General features: G+C 41.5%; 1 protein-coding gene across 3 annotated transcripts in view; it reads right to left on the bottom strand.

The window, feature by feature from the left end:
• Nucleotides 1-286: 286 nt before the first annotated feature.
• Nucleotides 287-18246, bottom strand: part of Atp10b (ATPase, class V, type 10B) — a 250122-nt gene continuing 232162 nt past the window's right edge. For all 3 annotated transcript variants that reach the window (XM_017314606.2, NM_176999.3, XM_006533534.3), the window contains 5 exons: nucleotides 16968-17168; nucleotides 15040-15120; nucleotides 13582-13686; nucleotides 8209-8396; nucleotides 287-3163 (listed from right to left, as the gene is read on the bottom strand). In XM_017314606.2, coding sequence (XP_017170095.1) covers nucleotides 2671-3163; nucleotides 8209-8396; nucleotides 13582-13686; nucleotides 15040-15120; nucleotides 16968-17168 — 1068 coding nt within the window. In that variant the 3' untranslated portion in view covers nucleotides 287-2670. The remainder of the gene's footprint in view (nucleotides 3164-8208; nucleotides 8397-13581; nucleotides 13687-15039; nucleotides 15121-16967; nucleotides 17169-18246) is intronic.

Below are 18246 nucleotides of genomic sequence, written 5' to 3'. Positions count from 1 at the left end.
TTGCGTTAGATTTCCTGAATAATGTTGCATGTGCCGCTTTCAATTCTTGTAGCCCAGAGATATAGTTTGTGCTCCACTTTCACACTGGGCCAAGTATTCCTAACACCCTGAAACCTGGGAAGGTAGGTACAAGTGATGGCAGGCCCAAGCTGCATTGAAAATTATCTAGTAGAGACTTACTAAAGTTTCTTGGATAGATACATAATTGAGTACAAAGAAGGACAAATGAATAAATATTCATGATAATAGTAATGATAATGTATAGGTAGAATAATAGGATTTCAGATTGGTAGGAAATCTATGGAAAAACCAAGTTTATTTTTCTTTCTAAAAAATGATGACATGTTTCCAGTCTATCAGTAAAAAGATTATACACATATAACATGTACTACATACAGTCACTAGCATTATATTACAGAGGCAATGTTAGAGCTTCCCTCTGAGTGAGGTGGCACATCAGACAGTCACACAGTTGGTTTGGTTCATGAAGAATGGCAAGAGTAAGTGACCACTTGTGACCAGCTTGGCCTAGGCTCCCCAGCATGTGGAAAACTGTAAAAATGGGGCCATCACAAGCAAATGGAGTTGGTTGGTAAGCAAGAAAAGAGCAGCATCCGAGTGCTGGGCAGAGCACGGGCTTCAGGAAGGGCTGGGGGCTTGCATAATCTTTTGTTTTCCCTATCCCCTCTTTTCCTTCTGGGGTGAGACTCTGTTACTACTGCCGACTGCCCATGCTTCTGAAAACTTCAACGTGCACTGCATGCGATTTGGACTCAGTCCTTCTGCCAGGAGGTAGAGCTGCTGAAACTTAATTTGCAAGCATGGTGACCTGCTTCAAGGTCCTTTAAAGACTTCGGGGAAAGAGCAAACACTTAAACTCTAATCTACTGGAGTCAATGCTCTGTTATTTTTTAATTTTTTTAGAATATACTGCTGGGATTTCTGAGTACTGGCAGCAGGCAGGGAGTCTCATGGGGAAAGTAGGGTTGGGGTTGGGTTTGGAATGGGGTGAGATCCAAGTTTTGGTGAATCTTCTCTCTTGAAACAACTTATACCTGATTGATAGGACTACTTATTCTTTACCCCCCTACCTCTTGCATGACTGTATCAATTTTTCTGTAGAATACTCAAGTCCCACTGCCCTTCCCTTTCTGGCTCATGCTGGCGTCATTATACAGTAGAGCTTTAGGATGGCCCTCCAAATGACTTCTCCGGTTTTTATTTTTCACCAGGAAGTCAGATTACGTTTCCATTTGCCATCTTGATTGTGGAGCTCTTTGTGAGTGCCATTGTTGAGAAATGACTTAAGTGACAGGCCAACTCATGACTGGTGGTGAGGACTTGGGTACAAACGTTTACTGCACTAGTTTGGCTCTCCTTGGACTTTTTGTCCAATGTATAGGCACTGTCTTAGGGAGACTGGGGCAAAGAACACTCCTTGACTTAACTCTGAGGACTTGGAATAAGTCATAGCAGACCTAGATTCTCTTGACAGCCTTTTAGAGAAATACTTCGAGTTCTTTAACATTTTTAGCATTTACAATTTATAGGGATATGAAGTACACGTAATTCTTTCCTTATGACTGCTTAACTTAGCTGAATCATGGGTCAGCAATGGCCATGGCATTTGTGAAGATGTCACTTTGCATTCAGAGTTGCTCTGTCATGTGAGTCTCTTCCTGAGTGAAGCTGTGTTAAGATCTCATCTCTGAATTTTCCCATTGGAAGTGTTGAATGAGGATGGGTAGTTTTATTTTGAAATAAATAAGTAGTTTGATGAGGAGAATGCCATGTCTTTTTGGAATATTCCTTAGATGGTGGGACATGTGGTCCATTAGTGGAAAACCTTTAGTATGTGTATTCTTCCTGCTACTTAAATATTTGAGCTGCAACCCCACAGCCTTTGACAGTATCTTTTGTTCTGCATGTAAATCCCATTTTCATCTTTGGCTTAGAGCAGTAGTTCTCAACCTGTGGGTTGCATACCAGATATTTCATCTTATGATTCATAACAGTAGCAAAATTACAGTTATGAAGTAGCCACAAAATAATTTTATAGTTGGGGGAGGGGTCACCAGAACATGAGGAACTGTATTAAAGGGTTACAGCATTAGGAAGGTTGAGAACCAATGGATTAGATGAAAGGAACAGACTCAACTTTGTGAATGGAAGAGATGGTGTTGTAGTGATCTTGACATGAAGTCCTCTTATGTGCAGGTCTCTTCTAAAACTGGAGATCTTGGGGTGAAGTGATGGCTTGACAGGCCTAGTAACTTCCACATTCTGAAACATCCCCAAGGTCTATAATACTGGTTGGAGTCGTGGATACTTACTGCCTAGTTGCATTGGGTCATAGGCATTACTTAGAAGAACATAAGGATGTGCATAGGCTATGAGAACACAATGCAACAAAAACATCTCTGTATCCAGACTAGCATTTTTAAACTGTGCTTCCTGGCAGCAGAAATAAAGCTAGAGTCAGCTAGCCTGACAGTCAAGTTTTCCTCAAATCCTTTGGGGCCAGCATTTCCTGAAGGCAGTCAACCCTGGTGAGGAGAATTGATAAAACTGTCAGTCATCCCTCTACAGAGAGGAAAGGGGACTGGGTCACTTGCTCATGATTGGATGGTCTCTTCTGAGTTTGGATCCATTTCTGATTTCTGTAGTCCCTCATATGGTCAGTGAACTCTGAGATCTGCGATGGCTGCCTTTGCTTGAGTGTCGAGATACATCCTTTTGACCCCTGGAATAGGCTGTAGGAGCCACTGTCCTGTTTGGATCCAGAAGGCATTCCCCAGAAGAAAGTTTAGCTAATGTATCTACAGTGCATGTGTCATCCCTGGAATGCTCTCTGCTGCATCTCGGATCCTGGAGAACCCGGTCTTCCACATGCTTCTGTCTGGGAGGGCCAGAGCTCTTTGAGGTACTGGCTCCAAAGTTCTGCTGTGCTTCAGGTGGTACTGGATGGCATGGGGGTCTAGTGTGGACAGTGCCAGTAGCAGGAGCTGAGGCAGAAGCAGAAGCAGAGGCAGGGGCAGGCCTCTGTTTGCTTCTCCAGTTCTGGATTTCAAGGTTTCTTTTGTCTATGGGCAGCTTGTCAATTTTCTGAGCTTTTGAGATTAGAGACTTCCCATATGTACCTTGTAGAGATAGGAGAAAATACCTAGTAGGAAGTAAAGGGGAGAAAAAGAAGCAGTTTTTGAATTGTTGTTAAAGGTAAAAGGACAACATAAATCCCATTTGTCTCTATTTAAGGACCAGGCCTGATTTTGAAAAAGAAGACCATAAGTTACTAGCTCTAGGAACAGACCGTAAGTCCTAAAAAAGTAGGCCAAAAGGTACCAGCTCCAGAAACAGACCATAAAATCCAAAATAAGGTCATAAAATCCCTTCCTAAAGAATAGCCTCGAGATATTCACAGAAATGGGAAAATATCTTATCCAAGGATGGATCATCTGTGTTGGACAGTCCTATCTCATCCTATAGTTAAACATTCATGACAGAGGAATGCAGACTACTGACCACGTAGCACAAGCCAATCAGAAGTTGACCCCTGTCACCTCCCCAGCACCTGCCAATACAATATTAGATTAACTAACTCACTCTCTAAATACAGAAGAGCTAACATAGTAGCCAATCAAGTTATACTGTCACTGCTTTGGCCCCAACTAATCACGTTAGAGATTACCTAATCCTTCTAGAGAGTTCCCCTAGTTCCCTATAAGAAGGTCTGCCCACCTTTGTCTGGGGTCACCATTTTAGAGAATGGCTGAGCCCGGATGCTGATAATTTCTGCAGAATAAATGCTCTTCATCTTTGCATACTCTCCGAGTCCAGAGTCTTCCTTCCCTTTAGTGATTTTCGGAGCCTTACCAAGGGATTCTGGTCAGCTAGAGTATGGTCAGCATGGCTCTGGCAGGCCTTGCCCTTCTCCCACATTCCCTCTGCCTTGCTAAAACCCATTAAATGACATTCCTAAAGCCAAACATCAAGGTCTGTTCTCTTATTTGGCAGCTTCCTCCTTCCAAGACTGATTACCAAGGTCCAGCTATCAAAGTATTGAAGTCTAGCAACCAAAAGATTCCTTCAGCTCATCTAATTAACATGCCCAAGTAAAATGAAATACCCCACCCTAACATGGAATTTCCCCTTGTATGTTTATAAACTACCCATTTTCCTATGGACCACTCCTGTCTCCTCTCTATCCAGAGGCAGTCCTTTGTCCTCCTCCCTTGTTCCTTTTCCCTTCTTCCCCATCCTCCATTTCCTGTCTTTGTTTCTTATTCCCTGCCCCCTGTCCCTCTGGGGCAAACAAATCTCCTTTGTGCTGAGCACTTGGTCTTGGGGGTCCTGAGCTGATACTTTCCTTAACAGTTGTTGACTTCTTGAATTCAGTGTTGAAAGGGGTATTAGAATTTAACTCTGCACAGATCATCTTTATTGGACTCTGAGTGACCCCTCTCAAAGCTAAGGGTGGCTGCCTCTGGTGGAGCAGAAGAAACAGGATAGCACCAACAACACATAACAAACAGTCAATGCTTATTCTGTGCCAGGACTGCTCGAAGCGCTTTGCTGAGTACTGACATAAATCTCTCAAAAAAATCCGTGTGCTTGGTACAGTCGAGAAACATGAGGACACGCATGCTTCCATCACCTGGGACCATTGCCAACTTCTGTGAGTGTATTTTGTGACGTTTGTACTAAATGAAATTGTCTGATGCTGTGGTTTTCATTTCTTAGTCTGTACAATGCATAACTATACTTCCTTTTGTACACACGATGTGGAAACTAATCTAGCAGTTTGTCTGATGTCAAGTTATGGTCAGACTCAAGTACTCTAGATCTACAGGCTAGTCTCTAGTTTACTGTACATACAACAGTATTTTTTTAATAGAACTTTATTTATATAATTAGTCTTTGCCCAGTAAGGAAACTGACACCCCTAGGTGCTGAGGAGAAAGTGCCAAGGTCTCTTGAAAAGGTCTGAGACGTCTGTAGCTCGCCCTGACTAGTCTTCTTCGTGGTAGCTGTATGCAGTCTGTGGGAGACTCTAAATCCTGGATCCAGATTTATCCAAGTGGAAGGGTGAGAATGTTAGGTATCTGTTACCTTGTGTCACAGGCCACCCACACTCCCTTTCCAAGTATTATCTAAGAAGCAGCCCACCTGGCCTGGAGGACATTTAGAATGTTAATTTGAAAGCCTCTTAAGAGAGAGTCTTTCATTATTCTATTGTATTTCAAAGTTGCTTGGTGAACCCACAGGGGCAGAGGGTCTTCTCAAGACTATAGATCTCGCCAGAGAATAAATAGGGGGCAAGTATATGCTTCAGGAAAGATTAGATTTCTTGTCTGTCCACTGAAGTGCCCTTAGTCTAAATCTCTCCCACAGGACACTGCCTTTCTCCTCCATCCTCCAGTCAACAAATATGTGTTAAGTTCTCACAGCAGTCAGGTCCTATAGGATTAAGCTTTGGACAAGAGAGAACTCCTACTTTTTGTTATATAAGAGTGTAGTTTCTGAGAGAGAGAGAAGGCCTAAAGACTTGGTCTTATCTGAAGACCATCCTCCAAGAAGCGTTTGGGTGGAGGACTGAGGTTTTTGTACAGTCAAGCTCAGGGGTGGGGTGGGGTGGGGTTTGAGACACCAAGGCAAACTAGGTGAAGTTTGAAAATGACAGTTAGATCCTAGATGGGGAGACAATGACTAGAGCAGGCAAGGACTGTGGGCCGTGGTTTGCATTTTGTGTTTTATTATAAAGGCCCAGGGATGCTTTTGTGACTGGCAAACGCATGACTAGACCAGACTTTGATACATTAATAATAGATAGTGAGAAAAGTCTCAAGAGGAGACAAATTGTATAATTTGGGATGTCAGGGAAGTAGCCTGTTTATGATGGCAGCTGTAGAAATGAAAATTGCAGATGTATCTGAGAAAGATACCGCAGGTAGAAAGGTTGACTTGTTGCTGTGTATGGTTATGCAGCCCCAAGGGATGCCAAGGATAATTGCTAGAGGACAATCTGGGCCCTGGCATTTGCTGAAGGGAACTCTAAAGAGGCTGGCTTTGGAGGGTGAACCTCGAGGAAAGTCATAGGTGCTCTCTGTTTTTGTTAGACTGTGTGCAGTTGATGAATGAGTTAAAGAAATGCAACTGGAATCAATGAGAGGCCCGTGTTGGAGGCATCTGCGAAATATTTTTCAGTTCAGAACAGTGGTTTTTGTATGTATGGAACAAGTATAAAACTAGGAGACCAGAGAGCCTGGGATGAAGGCTTGCCACTCACTGTATCTAGGCTGTGAGTTGTAAAGGAAAGAAAGAGAAGTTGGAAGACATTCCAAGCATAGGCCATGTCGAGTCAGCTCTGCAGCCTACCTGACCTATTTTCTAGGTCAGAATTCTTTCTTTTTTTTTTTTGAGAGTATATAATTTCCTGTCTCCTTCCTCCCTCACACCATCCCATATAATCTTCCTTGTTCTCTTTCAAGTTCATGGCCTCATTTTTTATATACACAAAGACACACACACACACACACACACACACACACACACACACACATCCCTAAATACATAAATACAACTTGCAAAAAAAAAAAAGTCAAGGGCAGAGGGCCCAATTAAAAGGATTAAGAGGATATATTAGGGTTTAAGCTTGGTATGTTATTTTGCTTTTAAATCTGTAATAGTTTGTATACATCTATGCTCTAGTTGAAGGGAATTTGTCATGTTCTTTTGACCTGGGTGGGTTACCTAGCCTAAGGTTAGTGGCCTATTATTACAAGATTGGTGAGGAAGACCAATCCCCATTATGAGTAATATGACTTTCAACTGCAAGCCAGGAACAGTTTTCTACAGCAAACATTCTGTCATGTGGGTTTATATAAACAAACAAGGATCATGCCAAACTTGAAAGTCAGCAGTGCTTATAACTATTAAAATAATCCCTTCATTATCAGAAGAAATCCCTTTGACCTTAGTAAATAGAATTAAATGCGAATTCAATGTTGTGGTGCTAATATGAGCAAAGCTTTGGCCTGTATACCATGGTCGGTAGCAAGTACATACTTGCTAACATTTCCCTAAGTCATCCCTCATCTGTTCAGCAAGCCATCACCCTGATGCCCATCTGTTCTCTCCATGTGTGTCAACAGTCCGTGCACATGTTTCAATGGCCTTTCTTAAGCTGCTGCTGCAGCCTAGTAAGACTCTGGCTCTAATCATTTTTCCAATGAAGAACACTGGGCTAATGAATTTCTTCCTAGCTTTGAGGCTATACAGTACGTATCCAACATGAATGCCACAGAGAACCACCATTACTGCTGATATTTTCTTTGAAGACGTGAAAGCAGAAGTTTTTAGGTGGGAAGCCTCAGGAAATGCTTTGTGAATATGAATGATTTATCAGGAAGACAGAGCCTTTAAAAACGTGACACACGTGCTTTAAACTTAAGCGATGATAAAAATTGGCTACTTCATGAAAAAAATTAAAATTTCTGAGAGAAATCTGAAGTTCTGATTCATAGTTCTTCCCTGGAATGACAGGAAGTTCGTTGCCTCCTTGTGTGCATTGCATGTGGCTTACTGTTCTGCTGCCTTTCCTCCAGGCACTGAAGTGCAAGACTCCCCCACTAATAGAAAAAGATTAGAGAGCTTGAAAGAAATGCTCCCTTACCACAAAACAGAATTTATAAGCCAGGGAGGTAAAATGATCACTCCTACATTCCATATGTCACAGCGGAGGCCATTTTGCTTCTCTATGACTGACCTGGGAACTGAGTCCATGTTATTTACCCTCTGGCTTATTGTTCCTTTATCCTAGCACCTCGCCTCTGCACAACAATCTCAAGGCCCCAGTCACCTTGACTGATTTAGAAGCTTTATGGAAACACACATCTGGGTAGATCTCTGTGTGTGTTTCTAGAAAGGTTTAGCAGAGGAGGAAAGAGACACCTTTACTGTGGGCTGGGGGTTCTGGGCTGTGCAGAGGAAGTAAGCTGAGAACCAATAGTCCTGTCTCTCCACTTTCTGAGCATGGGAGCCATGTGACAGGCTCCATGATAGACAATTGTCAAACTGTGAGCTGAAAAAAAAGCCCTCTATCCTTAAGTTGATCTTGCTAGGAATTTCTTCACAAAATCTAATACATTTGCAGTATATGAACTTAGGGGAGACTGGGGATTTTAAAGGACATTGCCCAAGAGCTCAAACCTTGGTAGAAGAGCCACAACCGGAGTGAGGAGGCAGATGAGGTAGAACGTGGGGTCTGAGAGCTGCCTTTCCATCACCCAGTAGGGATTGGTGGGGCTGTTGCAGGTGACACAAGTGGCGTTGTATATTAGGGAAACCACGAAGTACATCAAGAAGCTTCCCAGGAGGACAAGGCCATGGAGGACAGTCTGTGGAGGGGACAAAGAAGATGCTGTTGGAGGTTATAAAGTTAGATTGTGGAGCAGCAAAATGCACACCGCTTAGTTAACCTTTGTTTTAAACCATTTTCAAGAGCATACACATATCAAGCATTCACAAAATGAGCAGATACTGGAGCAAGCTCTACCTAGCTGGGTTTTGAAAACTGACTCAACTTGTAAAATTCTGTCCCCCCCCCACCAAAATGTAATGGCTAAGAGCATCCTAGACAGTAGAATTTGAGATGGACATTTCAAGTATATCTTAGTAGATAAAATTAAGGTAACAACATATTTCTTGGTAAATGGCCTGTCTGTCTTTATTCCTGAGCTTAAATTTCAGTGTTCATCATTTTTAAGCCTACTTCCCAATCTATATAATGAAGCTCTAGTTCTCAATTGATAGTATTTGAATATGAGGCTTTTAGAGGTATTTTAGGAACCTCCCCCCATTAATGGGCTTAGTACTGTCCTGAGAAGAGACACAAAAGAAAAGATGCCTTTCTTTCTTTTTCTTCCAGAGATGTGTAAAAAAAAGGCAGCTGTCTACAACCTGGGATGAACACTTTCCCCCAGATAATTCCTGGCCAGGTTGCTGACTTTGGACTTTTAACCTCAAGAATGGTAATACATAACTTTTTTTTCCTGTTTAAGCTCCATTATCTACATTTGTTATAAGCCCCAGGCAGACTTAAAATAACTCTGCATTTTTCTTTCACTCAACATCTACTTGAGAGCCACGTGGTACACAGATGTTATATTTCTAGCTTGTTCATTTTAACTATAGAAGCTTCTTGACCCACGACAGAGTTAAGCCTTGTAAACGTGTTGTAAGTAGAAAATGGTGCATGTTACAAATGCTTCTGACTATACCTGACCCTCTGAGCACCCCAGCCTGGCAGTGTAGCCCAGAGAATGGGTTGTTTGTCATTGTGATTACAAGGCTCAGTGGAGCGTTGGAGCCTGCTGGCTTCGCTCTGTAGCTGCCTTGGGAGAATCCCTCACACATACTGCCAGCTCAGGAAAAGATCTAAGTTCAACATTTGAAATACAGCTTTTAACCCACATGTGCAGTGTTGGCACCACCATAAAATAAAGCAGAAACAGAGATGCGAGCTTAACTATTGCTTAGATGGGACTACATGTGTTTGACTGTACAAACATACCACTGGGAATTTTACCGTTGATATACATTATGCTTTTTTGTATGTATGTATATATGTATGTATATATATATATATATATATATATATATATATATATATACACACACACACACAAATGTATATACATATATACACACACACAATATACATATATAAAATTAAAAACAATGCTGTAGCAAATATTTTTATATGTTTCCTTACCCATATGTAAGATTATTTGTTTATTACTGTTATTTGTAGGGTGCATACTTAGGAGTGACATTCTTTCATAGACTCTGGGTACTTTAAACTCTTTCGATTGTCCTAAAAATCACCCCCTAAGCAGTACTTCTCAACCTTCCTAATGCTGTGATCCTTGAATACCGTTTCTTACATTGTGGTGAGCCCCCCACCCCACCCATAAAATTATTTTAGTTGCTACTTCATACCTATAATTTTGCTACCGTTATGAATCATGATGTAAGTATCTGTGTTTTCCAATGGTCTTAGGTGACTCCTGTGAAAGGGTCATTCGACCTCCAAAGGAGTCACGCCCCACAGGCTGAGAACTACTGCTCCACAGTCTCTCATCAGTTTATAGTCTGCTAACAGGATAAGAAAGTTGTACTTCTTCACCTTTAATACACTGCTGAGTTTTACCACAACAGAAGGCTTAGCTTGCATGACTTCTTTTATCCTTGGACTGCCTATGGTCATGTGGCTTCCGAATCACTCTAGCCATGGAATAAATAGAGCTGTCATTTGAATGAAGGTGTTCCTTCAAGGCTCTTAGGGTGGCACCTAAGGCACTACGTGTGACCAGAGGAGGTAGGATGTTTTGGGGAAGCGACTGAGTTACAAGGGCTCTGGGCAAAGAATGGATTTATAAAAGAGGCTGGAGGGAGAACATTCTGCCATTATAATATAAGAATGCAGCATCCAGTTTTGCCTCCGTCCCCCGAAAGTAAGTCATCTGGAAATGGAGGAGTTAGACAGTAGTCCCTCCCAATTTCCTGTCCTTAATGCTAGTTTTCTGTGCCTTCATCTTGGACTTCCAGCCTTCCAGATAACCCAAAGTCCTACTGTTTACAAATTTTGTTTGTAAGCAGATATTTTGTTATAATAGCATAAGTAATCTAAGACAAATCTCTTTTCTTATTTTTCTAGTTCATATAGACTATGGACTATGGTATATATTGGTATGGTCCAATATAGAAATGGTATGTTTTTTGGTCAAACTCACTCTTTAATCCTCTGGAGTTGGGGTTTAGGGGATAAGATTTAGTTTGTTTTTATTTGTTGAGTTGATCTTGAGCATATTTTAGTAACCTTTAAGCTTGAACACCATTAATTTTCATCTTCCTCCTCCTCCTCCCAATCTTTATTCCTACTTGGCTTTTGTGTATCTCCTACCCTGTCAGCTTTGCTCAAGTGTAGTTTCACTGGAGTTCTGTGGAACTCACATTTATCCTCATACTGATTTTTTTTGACCTACCAGCAGCCATCCTCTTAAAGAAAACCTTAAGTCATGGTTTTTTAATCACTCAGAAAGAGGTTATTCATCATGATTTTCTTTTTTACTTCATGTGCTATTTAGTGATTAAGTTGAAATTAAACATACTAAAAATGAAGGATTCCTATGGAAAAAAAGCACAGTTAAGTTAAATATATCTACTTTCTTTGCTAAATAACTTACCTATTGTTTTTTGAGAATTCTTGACAAATTAAATATATTCTTTTCTTTAAGTGAATAATAAACCTCATAGTTTATTTGAAAATGCCATTCATTTCAAAAGTAAAATAAATAAAGATTAATTATATCCATTAGTGGGCTATGCACACACATAGCTACTTCAGTTACTTCCCCTCAGGTCTTTGATTAGAATTAAGCCTCTGTTTTTGAGCAGCTTTTGCTTTGGTTTCCCTAAGTACTGGTCCTCTGGGCAAGCTCCAGTAGGAATTACATTGGAACAGTCCCTAATTACTAGCGGATTTTTGAGACCATCTCCATGTCTTTTTGGGTCTTGTACAGTTTTACTATTTATATTTAAGTGGTATAGTGAGATCTATTTTGACTAATTTTAATTCTGAATGTTTAGTTCTTCAAATATTGCTTATCCACCCTTCTCCCTTCTCATCACCTCGCGATTCTCTGATTCTCTCGGGGTGGACACTGAGCCATTGTTTTCCAACCACCTTTCCTTTTCATAACTTATTACTTGTGAGTCATTCTAGATGAGTTTTCAAGTTTACTTCCCAATTTGGTACCTCTCTCTCTCTCTCTCTCTCTCTCTCTCTCTCTCTCTCTCTCTCTCTCTTTCTCCCTCTCTTTCCCACTCTCTTCTTTTCTTTCTTTTCCCATGCTGTCTGATCTAGAACAGGTTCCACAGATTGTACCTTTGATTTCAACACTACTTTTTCATTTTGGGCAGTTTTAAAGTTTCCTGAGCTGGGCTCAGTTCCTAATATCAAAGTCCTGTCTTTGACTCTTACATCCTCTACTCACTGTTTCTGATGTAACTATACCCCAGGAGCTCATCAATACCATATTTTCCATAGCTTATTTTGTAGAGTAGACATAATTGAATTAGCAATAAATGAAACTCTAGATTTCCATACTATAAAAGATCCAGATTCCCCTCTGGCTTATCTGTGTCCTGCCTCCTAGAAAGCATTCTGTACCTGATCTCTCCTCCACTGTGCCGTTGCTTTTTCTGGTACTGATGGCCCATGTACAAAACTACCATGAACTTACACCAAAAGAGGCACAGCTAGGCTTATCACTTTTTCTGTGGTCACTGGCACACATTAGAGAGCAAGATTTCCATAATGAGACCACTTAGACCCGGAGGTTTTCTTGGTGCCTCTTATATAGCCTGTGATGGTGGTAAGGGAGGGAAAAGTCTCATTGTATGATGAAGGCATGCATTGAGCCTGCTTAGTAACCTTGTAGAGTTTTTAGTACATGTGCTTTCAGAAGCACTCATTTCCACGTGAATATGGGTAGATCTCTTTCCACTGTGATCTCCACATGCCACTAAATCTTATGTCTATTTCGTTAGCAAAGGGGCTAAAAGGACAAGGATCAGAGCACCAGGGCTGAAAATTCACTTCTCCTTTGAGCGGCATGGAGCCAGTTTCTTAACTTGTTATAGCTATTTGTAAATCTGTAAAATGGGAATATAAAAAAGAGTTTAACACCAAGAGCATAGTGGATTTAAATGAGGTAATTTATGTGAATTATGATGATTAATACTGGGCATATGATTTGAGCCCTTTAGAATTATTAATTAGGGAAACTCAGTGAGGGTGCTCTCTCTCTCTCTCTCTTCCTCTCCCTCTCTCACATACACATCTATCTATCTATCTATCTATCTACCTATCTATCTACAATCTAGAGGTTGATTTTAGTGTCTGTTTTTCTCAAACTCCATTTTTTCTTTTGTGACAGGGTCTTTTGTTTAACATGGGGATCACTGATTCTGTTAGACTGGCTAGCCAATCATCTGCTACAAAGATCTTCCTATCTCCATTTTTTTCTGGCACTGGGATTACAGGTACACACTGCCATATCTGGCTTTAATGTGTGTACTAGGTGACAAACTCAAGCCCTCACCTTACTGATTAAATCACCTTCTCACCCTGTGTTTTATGATTTAAGATACTGAAATATGATATTTGCAAATGCTTGCTATGTGGTAAATAAGTTAAATGGGCAATAGTCCTGTGCACACAGTCTCAGCTGTACTCCAGGTAGCCTTTCCTGGCTCTGCGGTGCTCCTGAATTTTTCATCAGTATCTCTCTGGTTTTGCAACTCTCTCATTGCTTTATGTTTGTTTGTTAGTGTTGTCAGCATGGTTGGATACTGAGGCCAACAAGGCCAGTTTCACTGCTGTACAAGGGCACAGTGAGAAACTAATCAATTTATTGAGCCAGAACAACTATATATAGTAAAAAGAACTCAGAAATCTGAGTGCAGTCAATGAGCAAGACTATGAGTTTTAAGCTAAATGGCCTGTGGGGTCCTTACCCATGTCTTCATTTCCATTGCCTGGTGCAAGAGGATGGTGGTGAGGGAGATGGTGTTGATTGGAGTTCCAAAAGTAAAGACATCTATGTCTGAACCTCGGTAGGTCTGAGGAGGAAGAAAAACCAGGCACTGTCAAGGAGGCATATCAGGGCATGCACAGATTTATGGCTACGCATTAAATACAGTGAAGCTAGGAGTCAAAGGAGGGGAAGGAACATGGTGAAGAGAGAGTGGAAAAAAGCTTAGGAACATGTTTGCTTTGGTCAAAGCAGAAAATCATGGTGGAACGGTGCACAAAGGCTTTCTTGAGCATTTCCCAGGCAGGGCATAATTGCCCAGGGTAGGTGTGTCTACCTTCAAGGAGTCTGTGGTCTTTTAGGCAGGGCAGGTGGTAGTATACGTTAAGAGGATGAGAGTTCTGTGAGAACTAAGACACTCTGGGAGCACAGATGAGGTTAATCAACTGAGTCCTAAGTATGATAAAGGAAATGATAGTCTAGACAGAGGGCAAGTTTAGGAGTGGCCAGTGTGATGGTTTTTGTGAAAGTGACATGAACCTAGACATATCTGGGAAGAGAGAATCTTAATTGAGAAAATGACATAATAAGATTGGCCTTAATAAGATAACTTTAGGCAAGTCTGTAGGGTATTATCTTGATTAATGTTTGATGTGTGAGGGTGCTACTCCTGGGTAGGTGGTACCAGGTGCTATAAGAAAGTAAGCTGATCAAGCAATGAGAAGCAAACCAGTGAACAGCATTTTTCTTTGGCCGAAGCTTCAGTTCATGCCTTTAGGTTTCTGCCTCAAGTTTCTGTCTGACTTCCCTCAGTGATGGACTGTGATGTAGAACTGTCAAGCTGAATAAACTCTTTCTTCTTCAAGTTAATTTTGGCCAAGGTGTTTTATCACAGCAATAGGAACCTTACCTAGAATAAATGGTTTCAGCTCTAGGGCAGGAACTATAGAGTCTAAGAAGCATAGGATGGATCTTGCTCAAAGATGCCTCCATCTTTGGGAGGCTGGGCACCTTCGTAGTCACTTTAGAAGGCAGGGGAATTACAAACATGCTATAATTTCATGGTGATAGTGTAGAGCACAGGCATGCACAGAGGAGGGGCTGCCACAGTAAGATGAGAGAGCAGAGGCAGTCAAACAACATGGTCCCTGACAATACAATCCCATATCTAAGCAGGCCATGAACCAACTCCAAACTGTTTTCCCACAAGAGATAATAACCCAGCATAGTGACAATATTTGTTTTTTCAAGAGCTATCAAAAATGAAACTTTGCACAAATTGTTCTATCTTCTCAAACACTTAGAGTTGGATGTACCCAGCTAGTAATTTGCAGTCTCTGCCATGATGTATGTATACAAGACACTATTCGTCTTGATTTTGTATAACTAAGACTAGTTTCATATGTGACTTGTATGTCTAGGATGAGAGTATATGACTTACCAGGTAAGGGATAAAGAAACAGATGAGGCTCTGGTAGAATGCATCAGCCATGGAAACCCAGAAAGTTGGCAGGTTGTAGCACTGCAGGCAAGAACACATCAGTAACTTGGCATCCTGGCAAACCTCTGGTCTTTGCAAGCATTTTCCTTGTATGGCTGGGTTTGACAATATGATACTTTGCATACCTGTTGTCTTAGCTACAAAAGAATAAAGTTCTAGCTCTGCCTCATACATGTAACTTTGTGGAAATTATGAATCTTCTCTTAGAGCTGCTTTTTTTTCCCCCATAAAATATGGAGTTCAAGGGCACTAAGTGCATCTGTGCTTTTGGTATCTCGGAAGTGCTGTCAGCATCACTGTCAATGCCATACATTTGCTCTGCTCTGTCACTAGTACTGCTGATTTGAAGCAATTAAGTGCTGTCTGTGTGATGGAGAGGTCATTCATAGACCAGTATCAATGTTCCCAAAAGTCAGAGATCAACCCTTTTAGAGACAATATTTCTCATCTTGTCCCTGCTCTTCCCCCTTCTTGATGATGATGGTGGTGGTGGTGGTGGTGGTAGTGGTATGTGTGTGTATGATATATACTCAAGGACTACATTATGTATCCAGCATGGCTATGGGGAGGGTAAAATTAGAAGAGCCTGAGATGGGCTATGCCCCCTCCCCTTCTTCTTTATCTTGGCTGCTTGGGTTGCTGTATTGTTCTCCTCTGTCTTTGGGTTAGGACTTGGTTTGATTATTTTGATTCTTTGACTGTCCACAAAAATAATCAATGGCTCTAAGACACTACCTTTGGCTTTGCTCTTCTTCATACTAGGTGCCAAGGCTTGTACTGGACTGTCAGGTGCTTCAAAGCTCTTTCCTTAAAACTCCCTTGGAGGCAGCCAGTGTTGCTCCCATCTCTTCTGTGTAGCTTCCTTGTCTGTGCCTGGGCTAGTCTCACTACTTGGGTTATGTCAAGTCATTCAGAGCTTCAGTATGACCTTTATAGAAACCTACATGATGATTTCCTAAGCCTTCTGAAGTTTATTTGATTAAACTAGTTCTAGACTCTATATAATCTTGAGGTCTAGTTCTGCCTTCCTTTAGAAAGATTCACTCTGTTCCTTACTAATGAGGAGAAAATTAGCTGTTGGTCATAGAGACCCTTCAAACCAGGACCAATAATTTGGACACGATTTAAGTATATATCCCCAAGAGCTTCCATGTTGGAAGCTTGGTCCTAAGTGTGGTATTGTTTAAGACATGTTACCTAGTGGGAAGTGGTTCAGTCACTGAAGGAAGGTGCTTTCTGGATTAATACTGGTTTTACAGAGTGAGTTAGTTCCCGTGAGAATGCGTTGTTAAAATGATCCTGTGCTACAAATCTCACTAGCTTCCTGTCACACCATGTGATCTCCCGTTCTCACATATGCTCCCACCTTCACACTGTGATGGAGCCATGGAGGCCTTCACCTGGAAGGTGGAGCAGACAGAGTTGCCTGATCTCAGACTTTTAGCATCAAAACTATGAGCTAAATAAAAATCTTTTGTAGTATTATCTAGCCCTTGGTGTTTTGTTAGAGGAACAGAAAATGCATTTGTAACTGGTCTTGGAGGTTTAATTATTGCATTTCACAGCCTAGAAGGGTGGGGGTCTTATCATATATACTCCACACTTTAGCTATGGCATTTGATGTAATTATGATGCTATTAAAATATAGTTACTAGTCTTATCTAACATTCTTAGCAGCAAGTTTGAAACAGGCTAGAGTCACCCAAAGTCATGTAGAGGTAAGTGACAGATTTATGGCTAAGCAATAGACTTCCTGACTTGTAGCACAATTCTCTTTCTCTGACATGCAGGGAACAGTTAGATCAGAGGTCATGCTGAGGTCAGAGAGAATCTGAAGCTATGGCCCCATGCCTTCTGGAATTTCTCACCTCAGAGTTCTGGCCACTCTTGTATAACTCAGGCAATGCCAGGAGTGTTTCTGCAGAGACATCTTTATCGAGGACTCCAAAGATGATGGGTGGCAAGGACGTGAAGAAGAGATTGAAGAATATCATCTGCCAATAATCGATCATGGTGGAGCCAGAGAAACCACAGAAGAACTGGTACCAAAACAGCAGGTTGACGTAGCACTGTAGGCAGGGAGCATGGCTTTGTGAGTGAGGGTCCTGCATGATCTGTGATGGACTATGACAGTTAAGAGCAGAGGTTTGAGAAGTAGAGAGGCTGGATTTTACATGTCTGGGTATATCAATTACTACTAGCTCTGTGACTTTGGGCAAGCTATGTCATCTCTCTGAACATCATTTCATCATCTATCATGGCACATGATATACAAACAGCATCCTAGTGGTAATAGAAAGTGGGAAGGGATGATAGAAAGCTGATCTGTGGACTTCCAGGTAAGACGGCAGATTACAGGTTGTCTCTGTGTGAGTCTGTAAAGGAGAGAGTAAAAGCAAGGATAAAGAGACTTCATCCTAAAGACAGTTAGAGGAAAAGCATGGGAAATCCATAATGGAAGTGAAAGGAATCAAGATGCATGCACAGGAGAAGTAGGTGACACAGCCTGATACAGGGAGGAGACTCAGCCACCACTTCCAAAAGGTAAGACAGATGAAAGCTACAAGTTATTCTCCAAGACACTCCCACAACTTTCATGAGAGTCAGACCCAGTGGATTTTGGTGAGACAGAAAATTCCTCCAGCAGATGGGTTAGTAGTAGAGATAAATCCTATTTTGCCACACTGCAACTAGGAGGACAGCAGCTGAGCATCATATTGAGAGTGAATTTGATGTTAAAGACTGATCTATGTATCCTTGGGGTCCTGAGTTTAGGGAACATCCAAAGATCATGGAGTTTCAATTTAGCTTGCCTTAAGGCTTGGGTGAAAGAAGGCTCTGATGCTGTGCAGGGGGTTGGGTCGTGGGGGATGAGCTTGTCTTACTCACTCAGAATTACCCTTTGGTTTGATGATAACTGGTTGTGAGTTAGGGATCAAATTCTGAAACCACCTGTTTTGTAGAGTGCCAATCTCTCACGTTCCAAAAATATGAACGCAGGTCCTCTGTGCTTTAGTTGCTGCTCAATGAATCTGGGAGATCCTGCCTTCCCCAGCTAAAACAGACATCCCAGGATGGCAGAACATACCTAGCCCATATCATGCAAACCTAAATGTGTCTAGAAGATACCCCGATTACTCAAGTAAG

The sequence above is a fragment of the Mus musculus genome, chromosome 11 (genome assembly GCF_000001635.26).
Source record: "Mus musculus strain C57BL/6J chromosome 11, GRCm38.p6 C57BL/6J".
NCBI lineage: Eukaryota > Metazoa > Chordata > Mammalia > Rodentia > Muridae > Mus > Mus musculus.
Note: the sequence above shows the minus strand (reverse complement) of the source record. Positions and strands in the feature narration are given on the sequence as shown.